The following is a 22,770-nucleotide window of genomic DNA, read 5'->3' on the forward strand; positions in this document are numbered from 1 at the left end:
CTAGTGCAGTGCTGGTTTCGATTGTTTTGGAACCGGGTCAATGTGGGACCCATCGACCCAACTTGTAGTGCTTGCCAAGTTGATGGAGGTTTTCCCGAAAGGTTTCTTTACTTACACTGAATTGTAGTCCCAGTTCCTCACGTGTCTGGCCACTGTTCGCCTCAATTGCTGCCTGAAGATCTTCATTTTGTACATGTATTGGTCTCCCAGCATGTGGTGCGTCTTCAAGTGTTTCGTCACCGCTGCACTTGTTAAACCACCGCTGCACTGTTCGCGTAGTCACGACACCCTCACCAAAGGATTGGATCATTTTCCGCCTCGCTGCAGCGGCGTTTGACCCCAATCTGAACTCATACAGCATACACGCCCTTATAACGCTCTGTGAAGGTCCCATGTTCACTCTGACCTTACGCAAGTTTACGTTGTAATTGAACTGCCACACGCAGGTAGTATGTTGGATATACCCACGCCAACAACTGACCTTCGCCTTATCTCCATTCAATTCACGGTGTGAGGGCCAATTGAACACAGACCTCCAGAAAAGCGACAGAACTTTCTTGATTACCTTTATATATATATATATATATTCATATTCCCTTCCCCTAAGTTGCACCATCAAAATGAAATGATTTTAAAAAAATCTAGTCCCGAACCTCATCTGTGCTGAAAATTTGATCGAGATTGGTCGGATGGTTCAAGAGTTATTAAGTCACAAACACAGTCACTTTCATTTATATATATTAGGTTTAATTCAAATAACTATTTTTTTTCCTTTTTATATTTGAAAGTTTTAATCATATTCGCAAGTATTTTATGTAGAGATATGCATTCTTGTATGTAGACAATTGTAGGGTACTTTTAAAAGAAGAAAAAAATAGTAATAATATATATATGAAAATAAAAGCAAATTCAAAATAAAATTAGGCTGAAGAAAAACTCTTAAATTGGTGAGAGAATGGAGGGTCGGCTGTAGGGGAGGAAGGAGCAGAAGCAGACTTCATAGGAATTCCATTGAGTCATGAGAAGTCTTTTTTTTTTTCTTTCTTTCTTACCTGCATGAACCCTAAAATATGTTTTAGAAATTTTAGACAATATGCTAAAACTTCAAGAATTTTAAGAGCCGTCTCACTTACTTCAAATTCCGATTGTAGAAAATGCACTACATTTCCTTTTCAACATATTCTTAATACTTTCAGAAAATTTCTTGCGATTTACCAAAAGTGCAAGGAATTTTCAAGAATTGAAATTTGAAATAAGCGAAGATTCTCAAACTTCATTTGGTTCAATTGCCAGTAGGAGAGAAACGACTCTAATGTTTCACTTTAATATATGTGTGCATTCCTAGTTTCAGATTTTTCAGTCTATCTAGTATAATCGATTCTAATTTACTCGTGTTAAATTTCAGGGCATGAGCTTGAAACCGCGACATTATTGCCTCAAATGGAAGAATTACCAGTTTCATATTCCTGGAATACTTGTTCAATTACTTCAGACATCTTCTATGGTTGATGTCACTCTGTGCGCCAGTGGGAGAAGAATTCAGGCACATCGCATCGTGTTGTCAGCCTGCAGTCCATACTTTCAGGTACGAGAAGGACATTCAATCGTAATTACTATATAAAAGACATGCATAGAGCATTGGAATAATACCTATTTGCTTTATTAATAAGCCAACTAAGGTTATTATTTAAAAAAATGTACTTTGAATTTGAATTAGAATTGTGTGTTAAGTGTATTTTAGTGGGTAAGGTTGTAATGGGTTATTATGAACATACAGTAGGTGTCCAAACTCGCGAGCTCGGCACTCGCGCTTAACCTGGCTCAGGCTCAAAAATTGAGCGCGAGCCCGAGTGAGCCCGTATTCCAGTTAAATAAGTGAGATGGAGCCCGAGTGAGTACGAGCCCAGTTGTGAGAAGTGATCGCGAGAGCGAGTGAGCGTGAGCCCAGTCGAGAGAAGTGAGTGCGAGCGCGAGCCCGAGTGAGTGAGCGCGTGCCCAATTGACAGAGGTGAGCGCGAGTGAGCACGAGCCCAGTTGAAACAGGTGAGCAGGAATCCGAGTGATCGCAAGTCCAGTTGAGGGAAGTGAGCGTGAGCGCGAATGAGTGCGAGCCTAGTTGAAAGAAGTGAGTGCGTTTCCTAGTGAGCGAGAACCCAGAGCGCGACCCCGAGTGAGTGCGAGCTCAGTTGAGAAAAGTGAGCGAGCGCGAGCAAAATTGAGGGAGAGCCCGCGCTTGCTTCGCACTCACGTGGACTCATTTGCTTCAGAGACAAAAATATAAGAAACGTATTCTCTATGCAGAGTTGAAAAAGAAGATTGAAACAAGTTTACTGAAAGAAGAAAAAGCATATCCTTGACGACTGTTTTAGGTCAGAGCTTTCATTTTATTGTTCGAAGGACTTCAATAGATACCTTCGATAGAAAACCGATCTTTTGATAATTATTATGAGGGCATGGTATTGTTTGAGGCTGGTATTTGTTTTTGTAGTTTTAGTAACAAATTCCATGATCAAAGTTCTTTTTTTAAGATTAATGTCATCATTTTCTAAAATATTACATATAACTTATTAGCTCAAAGTGATGTTATGACGTAAATTTCATATTCACAAATATCTTACTTGACCTTTCATTAATTTTTAATTTTCTTTGATGGTGGTTTAACAAAATACAGGCTGTAATCAACGCACATTTTCAAATTTTCAGTTTTAATACTCTTAAATTTGGCTTAAATTAAGAAATATTCATGTTTAATGTACTTTAGCAGGACAGTATGGGCATTATGGGCAGGACAGTATTAGCCTTCATAATTAAAAGTAGAGGCTGCTTCTGAGTGATGTCACAGCGTTAAAAAATTAAAGTTTTCTTGCTTCAAACTAAGGGAAAACAGGTAATCTAATGGACTTAAAAGACGAGGGACCCGATTGGGAACACTGTTGCAGGGGCCCGTATTCATGTAGGTGTCATATCACTTAATAATCCTATTTTTTACAACAGAAGTTGTAAAGAAATAAAGAAACTTCTGCAGAATTAACTTTAGAAAATAGTTTGTTTCCACAAACTGAATACGAACTATTCATTCATTTGAATTCTAGATAGATGTCATACGCTCTCTTCTTTAGATCCATGGATGCACATGTATTGCAAATATGTTGTTGTGTGTACTTGACAAGCCAAGTGTACCAAAACTATCTAACAGTCTGATGGTCACTTGGCCGAGGACCCCGCAAGCAGAATGTATTATAATGTATTAATTACATGTATTACTTGCAGAATTTTGTCATAGTGTTCACACGTTCCACAGGGGCCATTATGCTGCTAAGAGGGCACTGGAGAGTAGATTACGTTCTAGCGCGGGGCCCGATTGGGTGCAATCCGTCCAATTTGCTTAAGTCCGGCCCTGATTGCTGTGTACGACAATTAATATGTTAGGAAAGTTTTCTTATTTTAGTTTGAAGCAACAGAAAACCTTTCAATTTTTATCTGTTACTTCTTTCACAAGCCGCCTCCTGTTAAAAGTACAATATTAAAAAAGAAAAGTTTTTCTACATTTCCTTCTCTCTCAGTCACGTTGTAGTATTTCTTCATATAAAAAAGTTTGTGCTCTGGAGGTATACACTATGAAAATTTCTTAAAAATCGTTCATTTTTAATGCTTCGGTTAGCACTGTTCGGTTTAGTAAACTTTCGGGAAACGTTTAGCGCTTGTGATTATAAACTGTAATTTCACGGATGTTGAGTACCTGTGTGTCCGTAAATTTCTACCTATAACTCCAAAGGTTCGATCGCATGATATAAAGCTGTCTTCTCTCTCTCTCTCTCTCTCTCTCTCTCTCACACACACACACACACACAAATCGTGTGTTAGTTAAAAACAACGTATGCGTAATGTTTGATTCCTGTTATGTCCGGGATAATTCTCTGTTTATGGAGAAGCATCCCAGAACATGTAAATATGTTACGCATTTGTTGTATACTATGTGCACATTTCTGCGAAATTAATAATATGATTAAACTGCTTACCCACAACAAAATCCTGCTCATGTTACTGAAGCGGCTTTTCCTTTGTTTTATGCATGCTACAGTTTATTTTTGGCCGATTTTATTACATTTCATCTTTACAAATTTATATTTGTCCTTTTACCACACAAACGTTCAATACTTGCACTATCACATTCACATTCAGTATATCATACTGTAATTTGGACTTCATCTTCGTTGCGCTGATTAAACGACAATAAAATCTCCTATAATTTATTCCTAATAAAAATCATTGAACAACAGTATTATAAACCTTCCCCACTGGTGTAGTGGCTAGAATACGCTCTTTGGTGCATGGCGCCTTTGGTGATCGTTTCCCGGTGGGTGAGGATTGAACGACAGTGGTTTGGATTCCACATTAAACTGGTAAGTCCACGTCTCATATAGCCTCTGATGAAAGAGGACGCTAAACGATAATCAACTAATCAATTAATCAATCAACAGTATTGCAAATTTCAGCTGTATAAACAACCTATGTCTTGTGAGGCAGGTTAAATTAATTTTGTTAAGGCAGCTGTTTTAACAAAATTTCAGTATAAACGTTTCAGATCTCTTTAGAGATAAGAAAAAATCATTATTTTGTAAGTAAATGATAGCTCTATTCACATAGGTTCTGAAAGCAGAAACAATGAAAATCGATACAATAGTGACTGACATTATTTTAACAAAAATCGATTCAGATAATAGTTTGGGCTGTCGCAAAAATAGGAAAAGTTAAAAAAAAAAAAAAAAAAATCCGATTACTTGTAACAACTCCATCAGGGGTAGAAATTGGAAGGGGAGTACTCCATTAATCGCTCGCGTTCAACCGGGCGCGAGCATGGCACATGCGTTCAACTGGGCTCGGGCTCAGTAGTTGAACCCGAGCCCCAATGAAATAAGTCATTGCGAGCCCAACTGAGGAAAGTGAGTCCGAGCGCGAGTCCAATTGAGAAAATTGAACCCGAGCGCAAATGAGCGCGAGTCTTAATTAAATACTTGAACGCGAGTCCAACTGAGGGAACTGAGCCCGAGCGGGAGTGAGTGCGAGCCTAATTGAGAGAAATGAGCCCGAGCCCGAGTGAACATAATCCTAGTTGAGAGAACTGAGCGCGTGCCTGAATGAGTGTGAACTCAGTCGAGAGAAGTGAGTGGGAGCCCAGTTAAGATTAGAAAGTGCAAGCCTGAGTGAGCGCTGGACATTGTGCAACCGATTTATCGTCAATTGGAGAGTGTGTGTGGTGATAGTACTCTTGTAGGAAGCGCTGTTAGGAACTGGCTGCTTGAATACAAAGCAGGGCGAACGAATGTGTATGAGCAGAGGTGAAGACGTCAAAAAATATCATCAACTGACGCTAACATTGCCCTTCATCATGGAAGTGAGGCGTGTTACTGTACAGGAGATCTGTGATACTTTGGGGCCAATAATGGGAACAGTAGAACGAATAATTACAGACAAACTGGGTGTAAGGAAAGTTTCTTCTCGCTGTGTTCCACGAATGCATAATGACGATCAAAAAGAAACAAGGATTCGATGAAGTGTTGCAAATTTGACACGCTTCAGAAGAGAAGGACGCGATTTCTTGGAAAGTGTTGTGACAATGGATCAATCACAGATTTCATTATTAAACCATAAAAAAGCAGTCGATGCAGTGCAAACACATGGGTTTATCACCATCCCAAAAATTTCATCAGCCGGTATCCAATGAGAATGTGCTGTACAGCATCATCTGGGATTCCGATGGAGGGCTAGTGTTTCACTCTATTCAAAAAGATCATACAATTGCGGGCGAATATTTTCGCACACTTTTGGATACAGAATTTTTGCAAAAATTGACTGAAAAACGACCACAAATACCAAATGGAAGTCTTATCTTCCATATGGACAATGCACTGCGACACTGTGCTAGTGTTATGGGTCCTTATTCTTGGCTCACCATGGTCTTAAACTTCTGCCACACCCACCATACTCCCCAGATTTAGCCGCGAGTGATTTGTGGTTGGTCTTAAACCTTAAGGATTCACTTCGTGGACTCCATTTTGCCAGCAGATCATCCCTGGAAAGTGTTATTTTCCAGTATCTGAAACATAACCACAAAGATGACTATGTCTCAGGCTACACAACATGGACGGAGCAATAGGAACTTTGTATCAATAAAGAGCTAAAGTTTGTTGAGAAATAGTTACAGGCCAGTTCCCTGTATTTGCTTGTTCTTGGAAATTAGAGCGAAACGGCACGTACTTTTGGTGTGCACTTCGTAAATTGTGTGGTTGTCATAATTTATAATTTATTATATGTGTACGAAATAACATTCATTTTTCAATTTGTATAAAATGTTTGTTTCAATCTAAATTCTAAAACAAGTAATTGTTTTTAAATAATCAATTCCTATAGAAATTAACTTGATAAAATGAAAACTAAAATTTTCGATAAATTGAGGTTGTATTCACGTAACAAATAAATAAACGTGTACATGAACGTAATCTTGTGTGTTGCAGCAGTTACGATGAGTAATATCTACTTTTGAACTTCTCACCAACGTTTCAGGCGTAAATCTTTAACGCCTTTCATCAGGATGCAGTACGCGAAATTCTCAAGGTGTTAATTAATCACATTTTATGTATTATACAGTGACATTCATTATTTTCAAACTTCCAAACTATGCTGTGCATAACTGTCGGAGGTCGAGTTGAGTGCTGTATCCCCGGACCAATTTTTGGTTACTTACTTGGTGAATTGGAGAACTTATTTTGGTTTGTGAGGAAAAGTAGTGAAAGTCAGGCGAGGGGAAATAGTTGAATTTAAGAAGTGGTTGTTGTAGGCTGTTTTTGATGTTGTAAGCGACACTGTATATGGAGACGAAAAGGACTGTTTGGTGGAGAGGTTCACTTGTTAAGATTTAATGGCGGGAAAGGCAGTGTGAAAATAAACCGTAGGCCCTACATGTCAAGGTTGTAGGGCGTTCTTGTGTAATTCTATAAAACTAAAACACCCTAGTTGAGCGCGTGCCAACTACCAAACCCTTCTTTTGGGAAGTTGTGACGTATCTTGTTTAAGTTTTATAGAATTACACAAAAATAACGAGCGTCATTTGTTGAAATTGTGTGAAAGACATGGTCTAGTGAACAGGCGAACAGTTTGTCGTAAGTTTGGAAACGAATTGAAAATACAAAGCTATTGTCCACGATTTTCTTCTCGGAATTGGAAAAGTTTACACGCCACTGTTTTGGAGCTGGGTTCTAACTCAAAGTAACGAATGTAATGTAACCTAACGAACCTAACCTAATGTAACTTAACCAACGTAACCTGCTAGATGGCCACTACGGCGGTTTATTTCTGCACAATGTACAGAAGTTGTATCTTATATTTGCAAGTAGAGCGTTACTAATATGAAACCATGATAAGTGATAAATTTTTCCAGTCGATTCACCGTCCCTTGAATAGATTCTATCTCCTCCGTTGACACTCTGTTCAACTTGAAAGTGATTCAAATTAGTAATTTGCAGCTCCAACGTTTACCACAGAACGAAAACGGTAACAGTTAGCAAGAAGCGGTATTTTGCTAACGATTCAGCGTCTCAAAGCAATGTGCCATGACTATCCTAAATACTCTAATGAAACCGGAAGAGGGTCAAGTTTATATTACTTCCGGTTTCAGTACTAATTGCCACAGCAAAAACGGTAAGATATCTAGATACGGTTTTCTGCAATCGATTCATTGTCCCAAAAGATTCCATCTTTAACTTTCTATTCAAGTAGGAAGTGGTTCAAATTTGCCATTTCCGGTCTCAACACTTATCGCTATAGAACGAAGATGGTAATATATAGCGACAAACGGCTTCTTGCAAACGGATTAACGGTGTCAAAGGTGTGTATCATCACAACCCACAGTACTACAAAACCGAAGTGGTTCAAATTTAATACTGATTTTCATAGTGCAAATGATAAGAGATATCTAGATGTGTTTTTTTGTAATTGATTCAGCGTTCCAAGAATATGTTCCATTTGTCTCTTTAACTGTTCAAACAGGAAATGGTTAAATTAAGGATTTTCGGTTTTAAAATTTATCTCGTAGAACAAAAATGCGAATATATATTGACAAGCGGTTTTCTGCAATCGATTCTGGTTGTCAAGAAAATATACCACAACTCGCAACTGTGCCAAAACTGGAAGTGATTGTAGCTTGCTTACTTCCGGTTTCAATACTGATTTCCGTAGAGCGGTATGGAGATGAAATTTTTGCAATGTATTCAGCTTCCCAAGAGCAGGTTGCATGTCCTCCTTTAGCTATCTATTCAATAGGGAAGTGGTTCAAATTAGCGATTTCCAGTTTCAACTTTTTTTGCCATGGAACGAAAACAGTAAGGCATAGCGAGCAATGGCTGTTTGATACGGATTTAGAGTCCGAGGAATAGGTTATATCTTTGATGTTATTAATGTATTTCAACTAGTAGATTTAGATTTACTGTTTCAAATTTGAGTATTGAATTTTCATAGTTTGGAAGTCTACTGTCGTTTTAAATGAGAAACGTAATTCACTTGTTAAATTTGATCTATTACAAATCTTTAAATGCACGGTGGCTCAATGGTAGAGTGGTTACGTCTGGTGCGTGGGGTCCTAGTTCGATCCCCGGCCAAGTAAGTTTGTGGCGGACAACATCGTGTCCGTGGGTTTTCTCCGGGTACTCCCGTTTGCTCCCATATTTTATTCCAGCAATTCTTCCATCATCATTCATTTGCGTTAATCATCCATGTACCTTAGCCTGAAGGACATAATCGTGGGACGTTACACTGAAAGATTTTATTTCGTTTCAAATCTTGAAACGTAACGAGACAACTGTGGTAATGTAATGTGTCTGTTTTCTATATATCATATATGACTCTTAGTGCACTTGTGAATCAGTATGAAATTAAAACTTTCTATTTCAGTTTGACGGTATCACCTAAAGGAACTTGTCGAAAATTCGTTGAAGCTCTATCTGCTATCCCACCATCAGCACCAGAAACTTCTATTTATTTAAATGCGATGTAATCTTGGAGAGTCAGTGCAGCCATAACCTTCTGTAATTTTATTCTTAATACACAAACATGATGCAACGCTTTTCTTGTCCTAAATATATTAAGATTCGTTACTGTGGAAGTGCATTATAAAAATTGAATTAAGTTGATATTTATGTAAAAATTTATGTAATTATTTTCTTCAACATCCTGTATATCACAAGTTATGATCCGGTGTTTAAAAACCTTGTATGTGAATAAGCTAATAAAATTGTTAATAATGTCTTTCTACCTATTGTCTGAATTTCTCTTTTTCATATTAAGACGTGGGTTCTTAGCACTAATGTTGTAGGTCTCAAATACATTTCAGTCAATTTGCTGGCTGGCATTAAATTTTTTACATGTTTTGCAAGTCCAGAAATCGTCTCTGTCGTCTTAAGATTCCCTAATGTGTTACTTAACTGCGTTTTCGAGAAAACGGCGTTTTAATATTGAAAACTGCGTACAAAAAATAGGGTTATGAAATCTTTGACCACTTTTTACATGAACATTTCTACATCTACGCATGCATGCCATAGACAGTCAAATAGTACCAAGAGTCACCAACAGATAGGACAAAGCACCCGAAAAAGCACATACATGGATATTCCTTGTTTTTTCGCCGTACCCTTCATATGTGCTGCAACGAATTTTCATGTTCCTGAAGATGGTGTCGTTAATCTGAAATAGGAAGTTTTAATTCCATACTGATTCATAAGTGCACTTCGAGTCATATATGGTATATAGGAAATAGATACATTACATTACCATAGATTGTCTAACTACCGTTTGAAAACTGTAATAGAGTCAGTTTAAAAATAATGAATGTTACAGAAGTGCTATATATAAAATGTGCTTAATCAACCGTGATAATTTAGTGTACTAGATCCCGATGAAAGGCGTTCGAGATTTACGCCTGAAATATTAATGAGAAGCTCAAGAGTAGATATTACTTCACAGGGTGGATTGATTTAAATCAGTCTGATTTAAATCAAGATTTAAATCACTTGATTTTTTAAATAAAAATCGTTGATTTAAATCGAATTCCGAAATAAATTAATTTAAAGTGAAAATAAGTAAAATCCAGTTTCTGTTCTGTTATTTCGATTATGGAAGTTAATAATCATAATACAATGAGACTCAAATGTACAGTGTAGTATGAAAACAAGTGTCATGCAGAGGATGATTAGGGAAAATCCGGTTTTGAACAGGTAACGGAACAACCTGCTTTCTTCTTTTCGTAACATTGGGTTTGAATTTTAAAATCGTTAACTATTCCAACGGGGAAATCACCATCGACATTTAAGACGAAAATTCTTTTTTGTGCGTGTCTGTTTGTTTGTTCCCAGATAATAGGGTGTATTTAGAGGGGTCCTATCCCCTCTCCATTTTTTTTTTAATTTTATAACTTTAGGCGAAATTTATGTATTTCATGCCGCAAGCTAGTTCTGAGTTTTTAAAAATAGGCCCCTGCCAAATATCAGTAACTTTTGTGAAAAAAAAAAGTGTTATTTTGATAAAAATTGCTGTACTTTTTCCTTAATGCTTAACCTTTTAAATTATATCACCTATTTTTAGGTAATAGGGTAGAATCTTCATTATTCGATTAAAAAGTACCAATAAGGCTTTTTACATAGTTTTCTTCAAGACTGGAGGCATTTTAGAACACGTTACATATGCTTTCACGCCTTTCTGCGTTGAGGCATAGTATGATGAAGTCATAAATTTAAAAAGGTATTTTTTGTTATACGTATTATTTTTTGGCGGGTTACATTTTGCATTCAGAAGACAAATTTTGCACACGTTCAGTGCACCCCTTAATAATTTTCAGATGTTTTCATACCTCTGCGTGGAAACAGCGGGATCCAGAGGGGCAAAAATGTTTTAAAAAAGGATATTTTTAACAAAAATAGCTTTTTTCGTGATTTTTCCGCCTCAGATGGTCGTAGATTAACTTCCGAGTCGTGGCAAAGACAAGAAAGCTCTTCGTGGGTGGTTTCGGCAATGCCCGAACACTCGTATCCTCTTACTAGTGACATTGTAAGTAAATGTGTATCCACCAGCGTTGCCATAGTTTTGGTCTCTGTTATACTCTGATTTATAACTTACACATGTGGGTTTTAAGAGGTCACTTTCCTCCCCCTTACTGTGGGTTTGGGATTCCACTTTGCTCTTTTCTCCCCCTCGCCAACTAAAGGTATATACATGTTCTATTTTGTGCTAATGCTAGTAAAGAAAAAAATAAATAAAATAAAAGATTTTTAAGTACACGACCACATAAATATTTTAATATTTCAGAGTACACCATATTTTTATTGTCTGATCTATCTATAGCAAGAAATCATGTGTAATATTCACTATTTAACGCAAATGCCATAATTTATTCTTAAAAGTATGTATTAAAATACAAAATATACACCACTTTAAACTATTAAGGAGAACGAATGGTGTTATTATTTATTTTACCTTTTACTTATTATTTGTCAGAATCCTTTCCAAGTATTTTCCCCATTTCTCATTGTATTAAAATGCATTCAAACTATACCTAGATCTCTATTAAATACGTAAATATCTCTCAGCAATAATAATAATAATAATAATAATAATAATAATAATAATAATAATAATAATAATAATAATAATAATAATAATAATAATAATAATAATAATATTATTATTATTATTATTATTATTATTATTATTATTATTATTATTATTATTATTATTATTATTATTATTATTATTATTATTATTATTATTATTATTATTATTATAACAACAACATGTATAAACATGAAAGATATGTATATCTGAATACTAAACACTACTTGACTGCTGACCTCGGTAGTCGTGAAGTCTAGGAGGCAAGGACATCGTTCACGAGGAGCAGCATTTCAGTTCCGGAGAAGCAAGCATCCAGGATAAAACCAAAAATCGTTACAAATTAGAGGGTGCATCCAAACTTGTTCAAAACTGCTTGACCCGGGTTTAGAGTTCTCAACGGCTCGAACGGATCGGCTCACAGCTCATTCCCTATCGAGCCGAGCCAGTATCTCACCCACCCAAGCCGGCTCGAGCCGAACCAAACCGAGCTGATGGCTTACCCCAACCAAGATGGCTCGAGCCGATGGCTCACCTGAGCCGAGTAGGTGCCTCATCTCAACCGAGTAGGCTCGAGCTGTTCGCTCAATTGAACCGAGCTGAGTCGGTTAACATCACTACCCGGGTTGGGCTGCTTCGGTTCAAATCTTCGACCGTGCAGGTCTTAGCCTTGGTAGTATGAAAAACAGTATATACATATGTTAGTGCTTACGACATTTGAGGCTGTTTCGTTATAAAAGTCCATTGTCGTCTTGTTAATCGAGAGGAGACGAGATGCGAGCAATGTCCCATCTCATGAGCAACACTAAAATATTCCACATTACTGCTTACGTTTCTCATAGCTTTCGCTTTCCATTCTAATCAGGTAATGATTTCAAAACGAGCGAGTTAAAACGAGCGAGCCATTTATCAAACTCGACTCGACTGAAACTCGACCTCAGAACAGTGACTCGACTTGGGACTCGCCTCGAGAAAATTACCTTTGACTCGACTCGAATTCGCATCGAGTTTCGAGTCGAGTCGAGTTTTAGCTCGACTCGTGTCCATACCTAAAGAATTGTAATGTAAATCGGAACCATCGCTGGAAACTATGACGTATCCTTAACTTGAAGAACGTATCGTGTTATGTTCCACATTGAGGAACGTCTATATAATTTTTTTTGGTTTAAAGAAAGAAATCTCGAGTAAGTTATTGTGACACTCACATAAGCAACGTCTCCTTATAGAGGGATAAATCGTTGAGTCCTTTTAATTTGACCAACAGAGTGCTCTTTAACCGTGTATATTGACGATAACCGTTTGGGATGAGATAAAATGCGTTCGCCATTTTATAAAACATTACGCGCATCTGTTTACTTTATTTCATAGTTCTACCATATTCACTTTCTAATATTCGGAGACAAGTTGCCATCGAAATTCATACAATTATACGCTTAATAATAATAATAATAATAATAATAATAATATCACCAATTACGTAAACAATACCTTCCAATAAAGAAAAAATGTCACGCCGGGATTCGAACCCGGGTCACTGAAATGGCAGTTCTCTGTATTCACACTTTGCCATCAATTCCTCATACAAAGATAAGAAAATAAACTAGTAGTTATGTTAGATAAACATAGCACACACTATTTCTACACCTGTTGAGAAATTCGAAGTTACGGTGAGGAAGAATTGCAGTAACGTAAATCGAAACCAGTTGAAAACGATGAGCTAGCCGCATCTGGAAGAACGTTTCGTGATATTTTTCTCATTGACGAAGGTCTATATAACTTGGTTTTTGAGTTAAAGAAGGAAACCTTGAGTAAGTCATTATGACACTCATAAGAAACATCTCCTTATACGAATATTTGTATGAGTATTTTGTGTATAGCCTTACATTCAATGCTTTTAACTAGCTAATAGTTTAGATGGAAGATGAAGTGACGCGGTAGGTAAGTGGTTAGCGCATTGAACTCCCATTCGGCGGACCAGGGTTCAAATCCCGGTCAGGTTCTAACTTTTTCAAATGTTTCAAAAAATGAAATCTTTAAGCTTAACGTCCCACGGTTATGCCGGTGAGGCTAAAGGAGACGGTGATAATGAGAGATGAATGAAATGGTGGAATGAAGAGAGTGGGAGGAAACGGGAGAACCTTGAGAAAACCACGCACACGGTGTTTGTCCACTACAAAGTTCACTTGGCGGGAGCAGGGTTTGAACCCGAGACCCCAAGCACCAGAGGTGAACGCTCTACCACTGAGCCACTGCGGCCCCTCAAATGTTTCAATTTCAATTTCAATACATACCCAGCGTGACAAGCAAGATCTTCTCTCCTTCAGAAAGGAAAAATGTTGGAATGAGGAGAATTGGAAAAGGTCTCTCAATGAAGGCAATCATTTACTAACTTATTTCCAGCAGTTGTTCTAGATTTGATATTTTCAGCTACTTTCAAACATTTTCTGATCCATGCGTGGTCAGTACTTTTATTTCTCTAAACATACAGTATATAAAGAAATAATACTTTGCATACACAGCAATATTAAGATAAATATATGGTGTTCTTTGGAAAGCACGATCCGAACCATAGAGATTCATCTTAAAATGGAGAACTGTTTCGTTAGTCACCTACTTTACAATTTTACCTGGATCAGCGTTACCAACTGCTGTCAGTGCCGAGAAAAGTTACGTGTAAGTTGGGTTGCATCTCTCTAGGCGTTCTCACAACTGCAAATTACCTGGACCCCAAGTAATGGAATTAGAGCACTTAATTATGGAGATACTTTTGTGGTTGTGTGTACCTCGTGCACGTCATGAATAGGTGTACCAATATATATATATATATATATATATATATATATATATATATATATATATCTATATCTATCTATCTATGTATATTATGTATATATATAACTTGTTTACATTTTAAAGAAGTAGGGGAACCTAATTATAAGTTGATCTCCGGATGGTGACATATCCTGCCTTTTCTATAAAGTCAACTCAGTAGTACCTTTAAAAATTGTATTTTATAAGTGATGTTCCATCTTTTTCGTGTTGGTTTATTTTAGTAGGGTATAATGCTTACGACTATAAATACTATATTTTCATGCGCCTATAAGTATCATGTTATGGTGCAAATTTCAAGAGACCTAAAGCTATTTAGAATTTTTCCCTGGCAAGGCCGTGTACTTCAGCTACTAGTTACAGATATTTTTTTCAATCAGTCAGTTGTTACTTGAAAACAAACAAAAAAATTCGAAACTTTTCCAGCGAAAGTATTAAAATACAAGGTGCATTGTCTTGGAAAAAATAATTTCTTCCTTAACATAGGTAAATGTACTTGAATAATCATCTCAATTTCAAAGTTATTGGTGGGTGACGTTGTGTAGGTGAGCATAATACATTATGGACAAGTTTCAGCATTCTATGTATAAGAATAACTTTGTATTCTTGTTGCAGGAATAATTTGCATGGGAACCTTTAGGAGTTTCGTTCCTCACTTGAAAACTCTGTGAGGTATGGTATATCAAACAAATCTGGGATGATTCTTTTTTTTTCTTTCAAAATTTTGTATATTTTATTTTTTATGTACACACTCTTTCCTTATTAGAGCTCCCTCGTGGTTATATGGTTATCGCACGCGCCTTTGACGCGGAGTACCTAGGTTCGTTTTCAGGTAGGAACTTATGCATGGTTCGGATTCCACGTTAGGCTGTAGGTCCTCGTCTCATCTTGCCTCGCTGCTGACAAATGGGACGTTAAACTCCAATTCACCCGATCTTTCCTGTTTTACATTGTTTCTTGCTTTCGGTAAAGTCCTTCAAGCAAAATATATTCATATTTTGTTTCACCCTCGTAACTTAAGTCATTTCCGAGATATGAATGAACAACTTTTGATTTTCGAGTTTTCAACAATAACTTGGAAATTCAAAGGAGTTTGTAGTTGATTTTCTGGCCAAAGTTATCTTTGGGTATGAAGTATCGTTGGTATACGTATCACAGCAATCCGTGTAAGGGCACTTTTCACTCCCATGTCCGAGTATACCCTTCGATCATTGTAAAGTGAAAATCGTTTATTTGGAAAATGGTGAGAATGAGATGCTTGCCAAAGAAAATGGAAATTTGGAAATTTAGGTACTGTTAATAATGATTATTTTAAGATATATGAATATTACACTGTATTAAGAGAATAACATGTAGAAACACAGAAATGTGTTAAGATCCATATGGATTCATTAAAAATAGGTTGATGTGTGTGATTAATTGTAGTAGAAGAAGGAATATATCTTTAAATGAAAGAACAAATGTAAAAAAAAGTAGATTTTTCAGAAGTTGTAGGTGAAAATATTTGTTGTGCGATTTTAATCGGTCAGAAGAACTTTACATATGATTCAAAGAATGAGGAAGTGATTGAAGAATTATAGTTCTTGTAATGTAAATATGTACTGTGTTTTATGGATATATTCCATAAAGGTCGTAAATGAAGCTTTTCTGTATATTAGTTAGGGCGCAACATTGATTTCTGAAATAAAATCGGAATGTTGAACCAAATCCTGCTATTAGTTGGAAAGAATTAGAAATAAATGAAAAATATAAAATTGAGATGGAAAAAGTAAAAACTATGATTAGGAAAAACATTTTAGTCAAATGTATGAAATTTAAAGTTTTGGTTCTTCCTCGATTTACCAGGCATATGGCACGTAAAATGATAGATGAGATAATTAAAGATGGATTATCTATTAAATATACTAGATTGAAAGATGAGTCCCAACTTTAGAATTTTGTATTAATAAAAGTGAATGTTTTTTGGAAATATTTTCTTTATAGTAACTAAGTAATGGCATCACAGTTAACAAGGAGCTATGTTAGTAGTTCAGTTACAAGATCTAGAGAAATCTTACGGAAATTGAATCAAACAAAGTATTCTGGTGAGTGGTGAGAGACTATTAATACATTTAGGTGGGAAGTATAAACCTTATTACCATGAAGATGTAATGAAGAAACAGAACAAGTGTTAAAAGTGATGAAGACAAAGAAACTGTTTGTGCGTTATGACGGTCTAAATGATCTTTCTAATGGATATTGTATGTACCAACTCTTCTTTATAAGTAAATCTTTAAATTTTCTTCAAAACTCTTCAAGGAAAAAAGTGAGTTGTTAGTGTTGAACCTGAAAAGCAATTTATACTTACTAATATTCTCAATGTTATTGTGAAAAATGTTGAAGATTCGAAGTTAATGGATAGTTATTTGCATTAAATTATAACCAATGGATTGAGTTTAGAAAAATCATCATTTCCGGTTAGGAGCGAAGTTAATAGAAGATTACACTATCAATATACTCACTTGTAATTACCATGTAATTATTATATAAAATTTAGATGTCTGTATAGATATAAAAGCCAAAAAATCTTAAATAATCTATTTTAATGTTATCCTTAGAGATAGGCAGCCATGAATACATTTACAAAGAGGATTTTTAATTGTGTATTGTTTGTTTTGAAGATAAAATTAAGCCATATAAACCAGAATAATTGATAAAAAAATGTCCTTTTTGATTATAACTTAGACCCGGTAAATTACCGGGTCCAGCCCAAGGAAGAATAATTTTTCACTCTCTTCTCTACAATCAATATAGAGTGAACTTCTGTGAATGAAGACTAGCACTAGACAGGAATATTAATGGATGTATTAATCCGCGTAGGGTTTAGTTTAAGGGTTGTTTTAAATAGTGGGATTTCTGTGTAAAAATTGTGGTCCAAAAAAGTGGCAGTCACAGATGTAAAATGTGTTGATGTAATGTTTATAGATAAACTGTTTAAAAAATTATGATCCATAAAAGTGACAGCCATAGACCCCAATACTATTGAGGCATGGTAGTTCGGTTAGAGAGCGCTCTTCTCTGGCACGAGAGATCCGCTGTTCGATCCTAGGCTATGAGGATTTGTAGTGGACAACGCTATGTTCATGGGTTTTCTCGGGGGTGTTCGTTCTTCCAACATTCTAGAAGACAAAAAAGTATCGCCTTCTCATTGTCAGTGTCTATTACAGTAGAGCAGTTAGAGCTCGAAGGGAGTAAAGAAAGTAAGTATGATATCGTTCAAGAACTTCATGTTTGATACTTTAAATAATTAGGAAATTCCAGTAAGTATGAGTTTACAGTCTTTATATACGTATATATTATGCTTATTTTCTTAAGCTTTGTACTTTGATATTATTTATGTCTATTCTTTTGCAGGAAATCCTACAAAATGCCGAGGATGAACACCCTGTTATTATCCTAAGTGAGATGAGCTATGAAGATGTGTCACTTCTTGTCGAATTTATGTACAGAGGAGAGTTAAGTGTTGGAGCTGATCGATTTGCCAGTGTTTTGAAAGCTGCAGAAACTCTTGGGGTGCGAGGTTTGACTGTAGTACGCATCTTCTAATTAAAATTATGTTATTGCATAGTTTGATAGTGAACTTTCTAAAGTTGTGTAATATGACAGTCATTTCTCATAAAACCATATAAAAAAAAAATATAATTCAGAAAGAGCACCTTTGGACGCAGTTATTTTCTTGAGATAGCACAAGCTAAACTTACTAAATGTTTACCGGTATTATAGGCGTGTCTGCTGCTCATTTGGTTTGCTCATATGGTGCCTACTGTCCTCGACTATAGTCTTTTTACGCATTAAAATCATATGACGAGCTGTAGTAGCATGAAGTATTTCAACGTTTAAACCACATGACATCACATGACCGGCGAAATTGTAGGTCAATAGAAAGGAAAGTACATTCTTCCTTACTCGTATGGTTTATAAGTAGTATTGTGTCATTGTTAATAGTATGTATGTAGCCAAACAAAAATAGATACAACTTGCTACTTAAAAGTGTATTTGCCGAGAGAGACCCGGGTTCGATTCCCGGCGGGAGCTCATGTGGTTCGGATTCCACGTTAATCAGTAGGTCTTGTCTCATATATCCTCGCTGCTGAAAGGGACGTTAAACTCGAAATCAACTCAACTTAAAAGTTTTTACATATACAGTACATAAACAAATAATGATCTATTCTAGCGGAACAAAAATTATCGATTTATTTTAGGCGTTGTTCTCGAACTATCAGTCAGGTGAAGATATTGACATCCGAAGTTTCGAATATGGACATTGCATTCATCTTCGGTTCACAGTCTCTGAAGATGAGTGCAATGTCTGCATTCGAAATGTCGATGCCAATATCTTCACCTGGTTGATAGTCCAAGAACACTCACTGAATTCATGTTGTCAGGAAGAATTCATTTTTTTTTTCTTTTTAATTTATGAAAAATTTAATTTATTTGATCTGTCCATAATTGTCTATGACAACCATTTTTTCTGTGGCAATGAATTTTCAATATTCTTACGGTTAATTCAGCAGACTATTTGATATGCCTTCATATTTTTAATATTATAATAAAAATTTATTTGATTTTCACAAAAACTAGACATGAAAATATACCATCATGAACCTAATTTTTTCAGTTGGATGTGATCTATCGAGTGGTTTGTCTTTGCGCAGTATCATATTTAAACAAAAAATATAATGTTTTAGCGGTAGGTCCGTTTTGGACTACATCTTATTAACCATACTGTGGTCTTGCTAGTGTTCATAATAAAAAGCTTGATAAGGGATAGTTCATTATGTTTCATTTTAATAGGTGAGGTGTTTATCGCAAGTACCTCGTACAAAGTTTTAGTTCAACCTAAACATTATATAAATAAAAAGGTTTTTCTGAAACTATAAGGATTAGAAGTCACTCGTATCATTTTCATATCAGTTACATCTACATATTGGTATGTCACAATTTTCGAAATAATAATAATGATATAGAATTTTTAATAAAAATAGAGACTGTACTATTCAGCATATCAGAACAAGATTTTCAACTTAAGGATTTATGTAATTCTCGAAGAGGAAGAAAGATTGATATTTTTGCTATCAATGAAAATAAGGGTAGTTTGCTGAAAGTAAAAATAAACAAAAATAGAATTTTATCAAAACTGGCTCCAACGATTTTGTTTATATATCATAAATCAATTTTTCAATAACAACCCCAAACTGTGGTGTAAGTCATTTGTTTATAAAAAATCGAATGGGCCTTAGGGATGAGTTTTTCTTCGGACGATTTTCTCAAAAAAGGCTGAGAATTTTTTTTTCGTATTTCGTAAATAAATATTTCGTTAATAATCTGTCAATATGCCATAACTCATTTATCCTGCAAAATCTATAAGGGGCAGTTCATTCTTAGGGGTGTTTTGAACCGTTTCAAAATGAAGAGAGATATTTCAGTTCTTTTTCTTTTTTAATTTAAATTCAATGTGACTGTGGAATGCAATCTTTTAATGTTGGCCGTCTTTGGCTACCACTGAAACTTCCTACCACCGAAACTGAGGGGGGGGGGGAGGGGGGACGGTGGCTCAGTGAGGAGCGCTTACCTCTGGTGAGTGGGGTCCCTGGTTCGATCCCCGGTGAAGTTTCTTTGCTGTGAACAACATCGTGTGCGTCAGTTTTCTTGGGGCACTTCTATTTCCTACCACCTTCTCATTCCACCAATTCTTCTATCATCATCACCTTGCTTTAATCATCCTCTCCCTTAGCATAAAAGGTATAAACGTGGGACATTAAACTGAAGGATTTAATTTCATTTTTTGATATATCTTACCGTTTTTGGACTGTGGAAATCATTATTAAAACTGGAAGTAGTAGTAAATATTAGCCACTTCCGGTTTTGGTAGTACTGGGAGTTGTAATAGTGTATTCTTTTGACAGTGATTCGTTTGCAGAAAAACCGCTAATCACTATCTAATACCATCTTGCTCTCTAGAGGTAAGTGTTGAGATCTGAAATGAGTTATTTTAGCCACTTCCGGTTTGAATATAAGGTTAACGAGTGAGATGGAACCTATTCATGAGACCCTGAATCAAAAAGCCGCAACAAGTTATCTCTTACCGTTTGTGGTCTATAGTTGAGAGATTTTTATTTTGGAAATGAAGTGTATACGACGTGAAATAGTAAACTTATTACAACAAAAACATATTAGTAAAAGTATTGATTAATTAATTGGTTAGCAAAAATGCTGAATAAACTGCCTTGGTATAACATGAAAACGAATGTCAAACTTCTGTTTCTACTGTGATGAACCTTTGATATATTTTAAATAGCACTGCATTTCAAGAAAGTAAATCCCTACGTTAAGCGATACGTTTCTGATACGAGACGCAACGCAGATTTCTAACAGGCTCTCAAAATGTCTTGCTCTAAAGATTTTGGAGAACTGTCTGTTGCTCTGCGAGGGGAAATCATAGTCCGGGCAATAATGGGACAAACTGTCTCGCAGATCGTTAGGGGTCCGAAATGAAATGAAATCTTTAAGTTTTACATCCTACAGTTATGCTGGCTAGGCTAAAGGAGACGGTGATGATGAGAAATGAATGAAATGGTGGAATGAAGAAAGTGGGAGAAAACAGGAGAATTCCGAGAAAACCCACGCACACGGTGTTTGTTCACTACAAAGTTCACTTGGCGCGAGCACTAGGGATCTGGACTCTGACAAGAAAACAGTAAAGAAATGGATTCAGGAATATGAAAAAGGTGGTTAGTGGTTCATGTCTCAGCCAAGGTCTGGGAGGCCAATAATAATAATAATAATAATTATTATTATTATTATTATTATTATTATTTCACTTATGTATGTATATTTACAGCAGTTTACTCCTATATACCTTCCTAGTACAGTATTTTTTTTTTAATTGTCATTACAAAATTGTCATACTAAATTGAAAACCATCATTACAAGTCGTGCTGTATTCATTTCACAGTGTATTTCTGCCAGTATCTTGCGCTCCCCTACTCGATGTATTAGATCTTCAAACCGGCTTAGTTTTCAATCAAAATTGGCTTCAGTTTTCATCAAGAACCAGCTTTTCAGCTTCTACTAAACAAGAAACTCGACTCTGGTGAGAAACCGAATCAGGTTTTTTAGAAAACCGAAACCAGTTTCGGGGAAAACCGAAACCGGTTTCGGTGAAAAGCCGAACCGGTTTTGGTAAAAACCGAAATGTCGGTTTTCGGTTTTTCTAGAAGCTGTTTTTTTAAAAACCGGTTTTGCCATCCCTAGGTTGTAAATGAAATATGTATTTGAAATACGTATAGAATCGTCTGTCATTTTGGAAAAATCAGAAAGAACACTTCCAGGACTAAATTACTCCTTCTGGATCTTTAATGAATCTTTGAATTATGAAATCGAGCAAAATGTCCTGATTCGTGTTTGAGAAAATTGTTCCAAAAGAAATCATCCATGCGTAAACTCCTCTTCTGGATTTTTCTCAGTGAAACGAAATATCATGTTATATGGTTGTGTGGAGTATTGATTTATGAAAATAAGGAAAATCCTTAGAGTAATTTTCAAGACAAATAGCTTTGTGTGTGTGTGTGTGTGTGTGTGTGGTTGTCCCCGTCCGTCTGTCCGTCCCTCCAAGAAACTATTTTTATTTTTGGGATTACGAAGGAATCTCGAGAAACTCTTCTGGAGAATTTAATAAAAGTCTTTAATACTTGGTCCAGATACGTTGGAGTTGTGGACTCTACTTGAGTGCACATACATCGATACAGAGAGACATAAAAAAGTTACTTTTCTAGTATATAGGGCTCATGAAACGTGTAAGTTCGTGGAAATCTCGAGTTCGATTTTACACGGTCATCATACTTTCTTCTCTCGTATTGTCCGTCGAAAGTTTAAAGAAAAAAATAAAGTTAAAAATTGTCACCCTCTGAGGTTTTGGACAAGTTTCTTTGATTTTCGATTGGGAAGCTCTGCTTTCATGCTGACCTTTCGAGAAATTTCTGAATGACTTTGTACAACTTAAACGAAATCACGCAGATCTTCTTTATTTACAAGTTCATTCTGTCATTTGTTCAACCCAACATAAAACAACGGTACAAATACCAAATTACTTAGCTACCTCCAAAGAGTGCTTTTAAGTAGTTCAGTGTATTGTCATGAACTTCATCAGAAGTTTTCGCTAGTGCTTATATGTTCTCTCCTTTGTTCGTTGAAACATGAAACAGTAAGAAAGGTACGAAGTTGTTCAAGTACCTCAAAGAATATTCT

The 22,770-nt window shown here is 36.0% G+C and overlaps 1 protein-coding gene across 6 annotated transcripts in view; it reads left to right on the forward strand.

Annotated features, from left to right (window-relative positions):
• LOC145673820 (uncharacterized) overlaps positions 1–22,770 on the forward strand; it is a 234,519-nt gene that overhangs the window by 32,571 nt on the left and 179,178 nt on the right. For 5 of the 6 annotated variants that reach the window (XM_081743587.1, XM_081743592.1, XM_081743586.1 and 2 more), the window contains exons 2-3: positions 1,406–1,585; positions 17,878–18,054. In XM_081743587.1, coding sequence (XP_081599713.1) covers positions 1,409–1,585; positions 17,878–18,054 — 354 coding nt within the window. In that variant the 5' untranslated portion in view covers positions 1,406–1,408. The remainder of the gene's footprint in view (positions 1–1,405; positions 1,586–17,877; positions 18,055–22,770) is intronic. The other variant, XM_081743591.1, reaches the window with a different exon arrangement.

Source organism: Thermobia domestica, chromosome 17, assembly GCF_964235325.1.
Source record: "Thermobia domestica chromosome 17, izTheDome1.hap1.1, whole genome shotgun sequence".
NCBI classification, from domain to species: Eukaryota; Metazoa; Arthropoda; class Insecta; order Zygentoma; family Lepismatidae; genus Thermobia; species Thermobia domestica.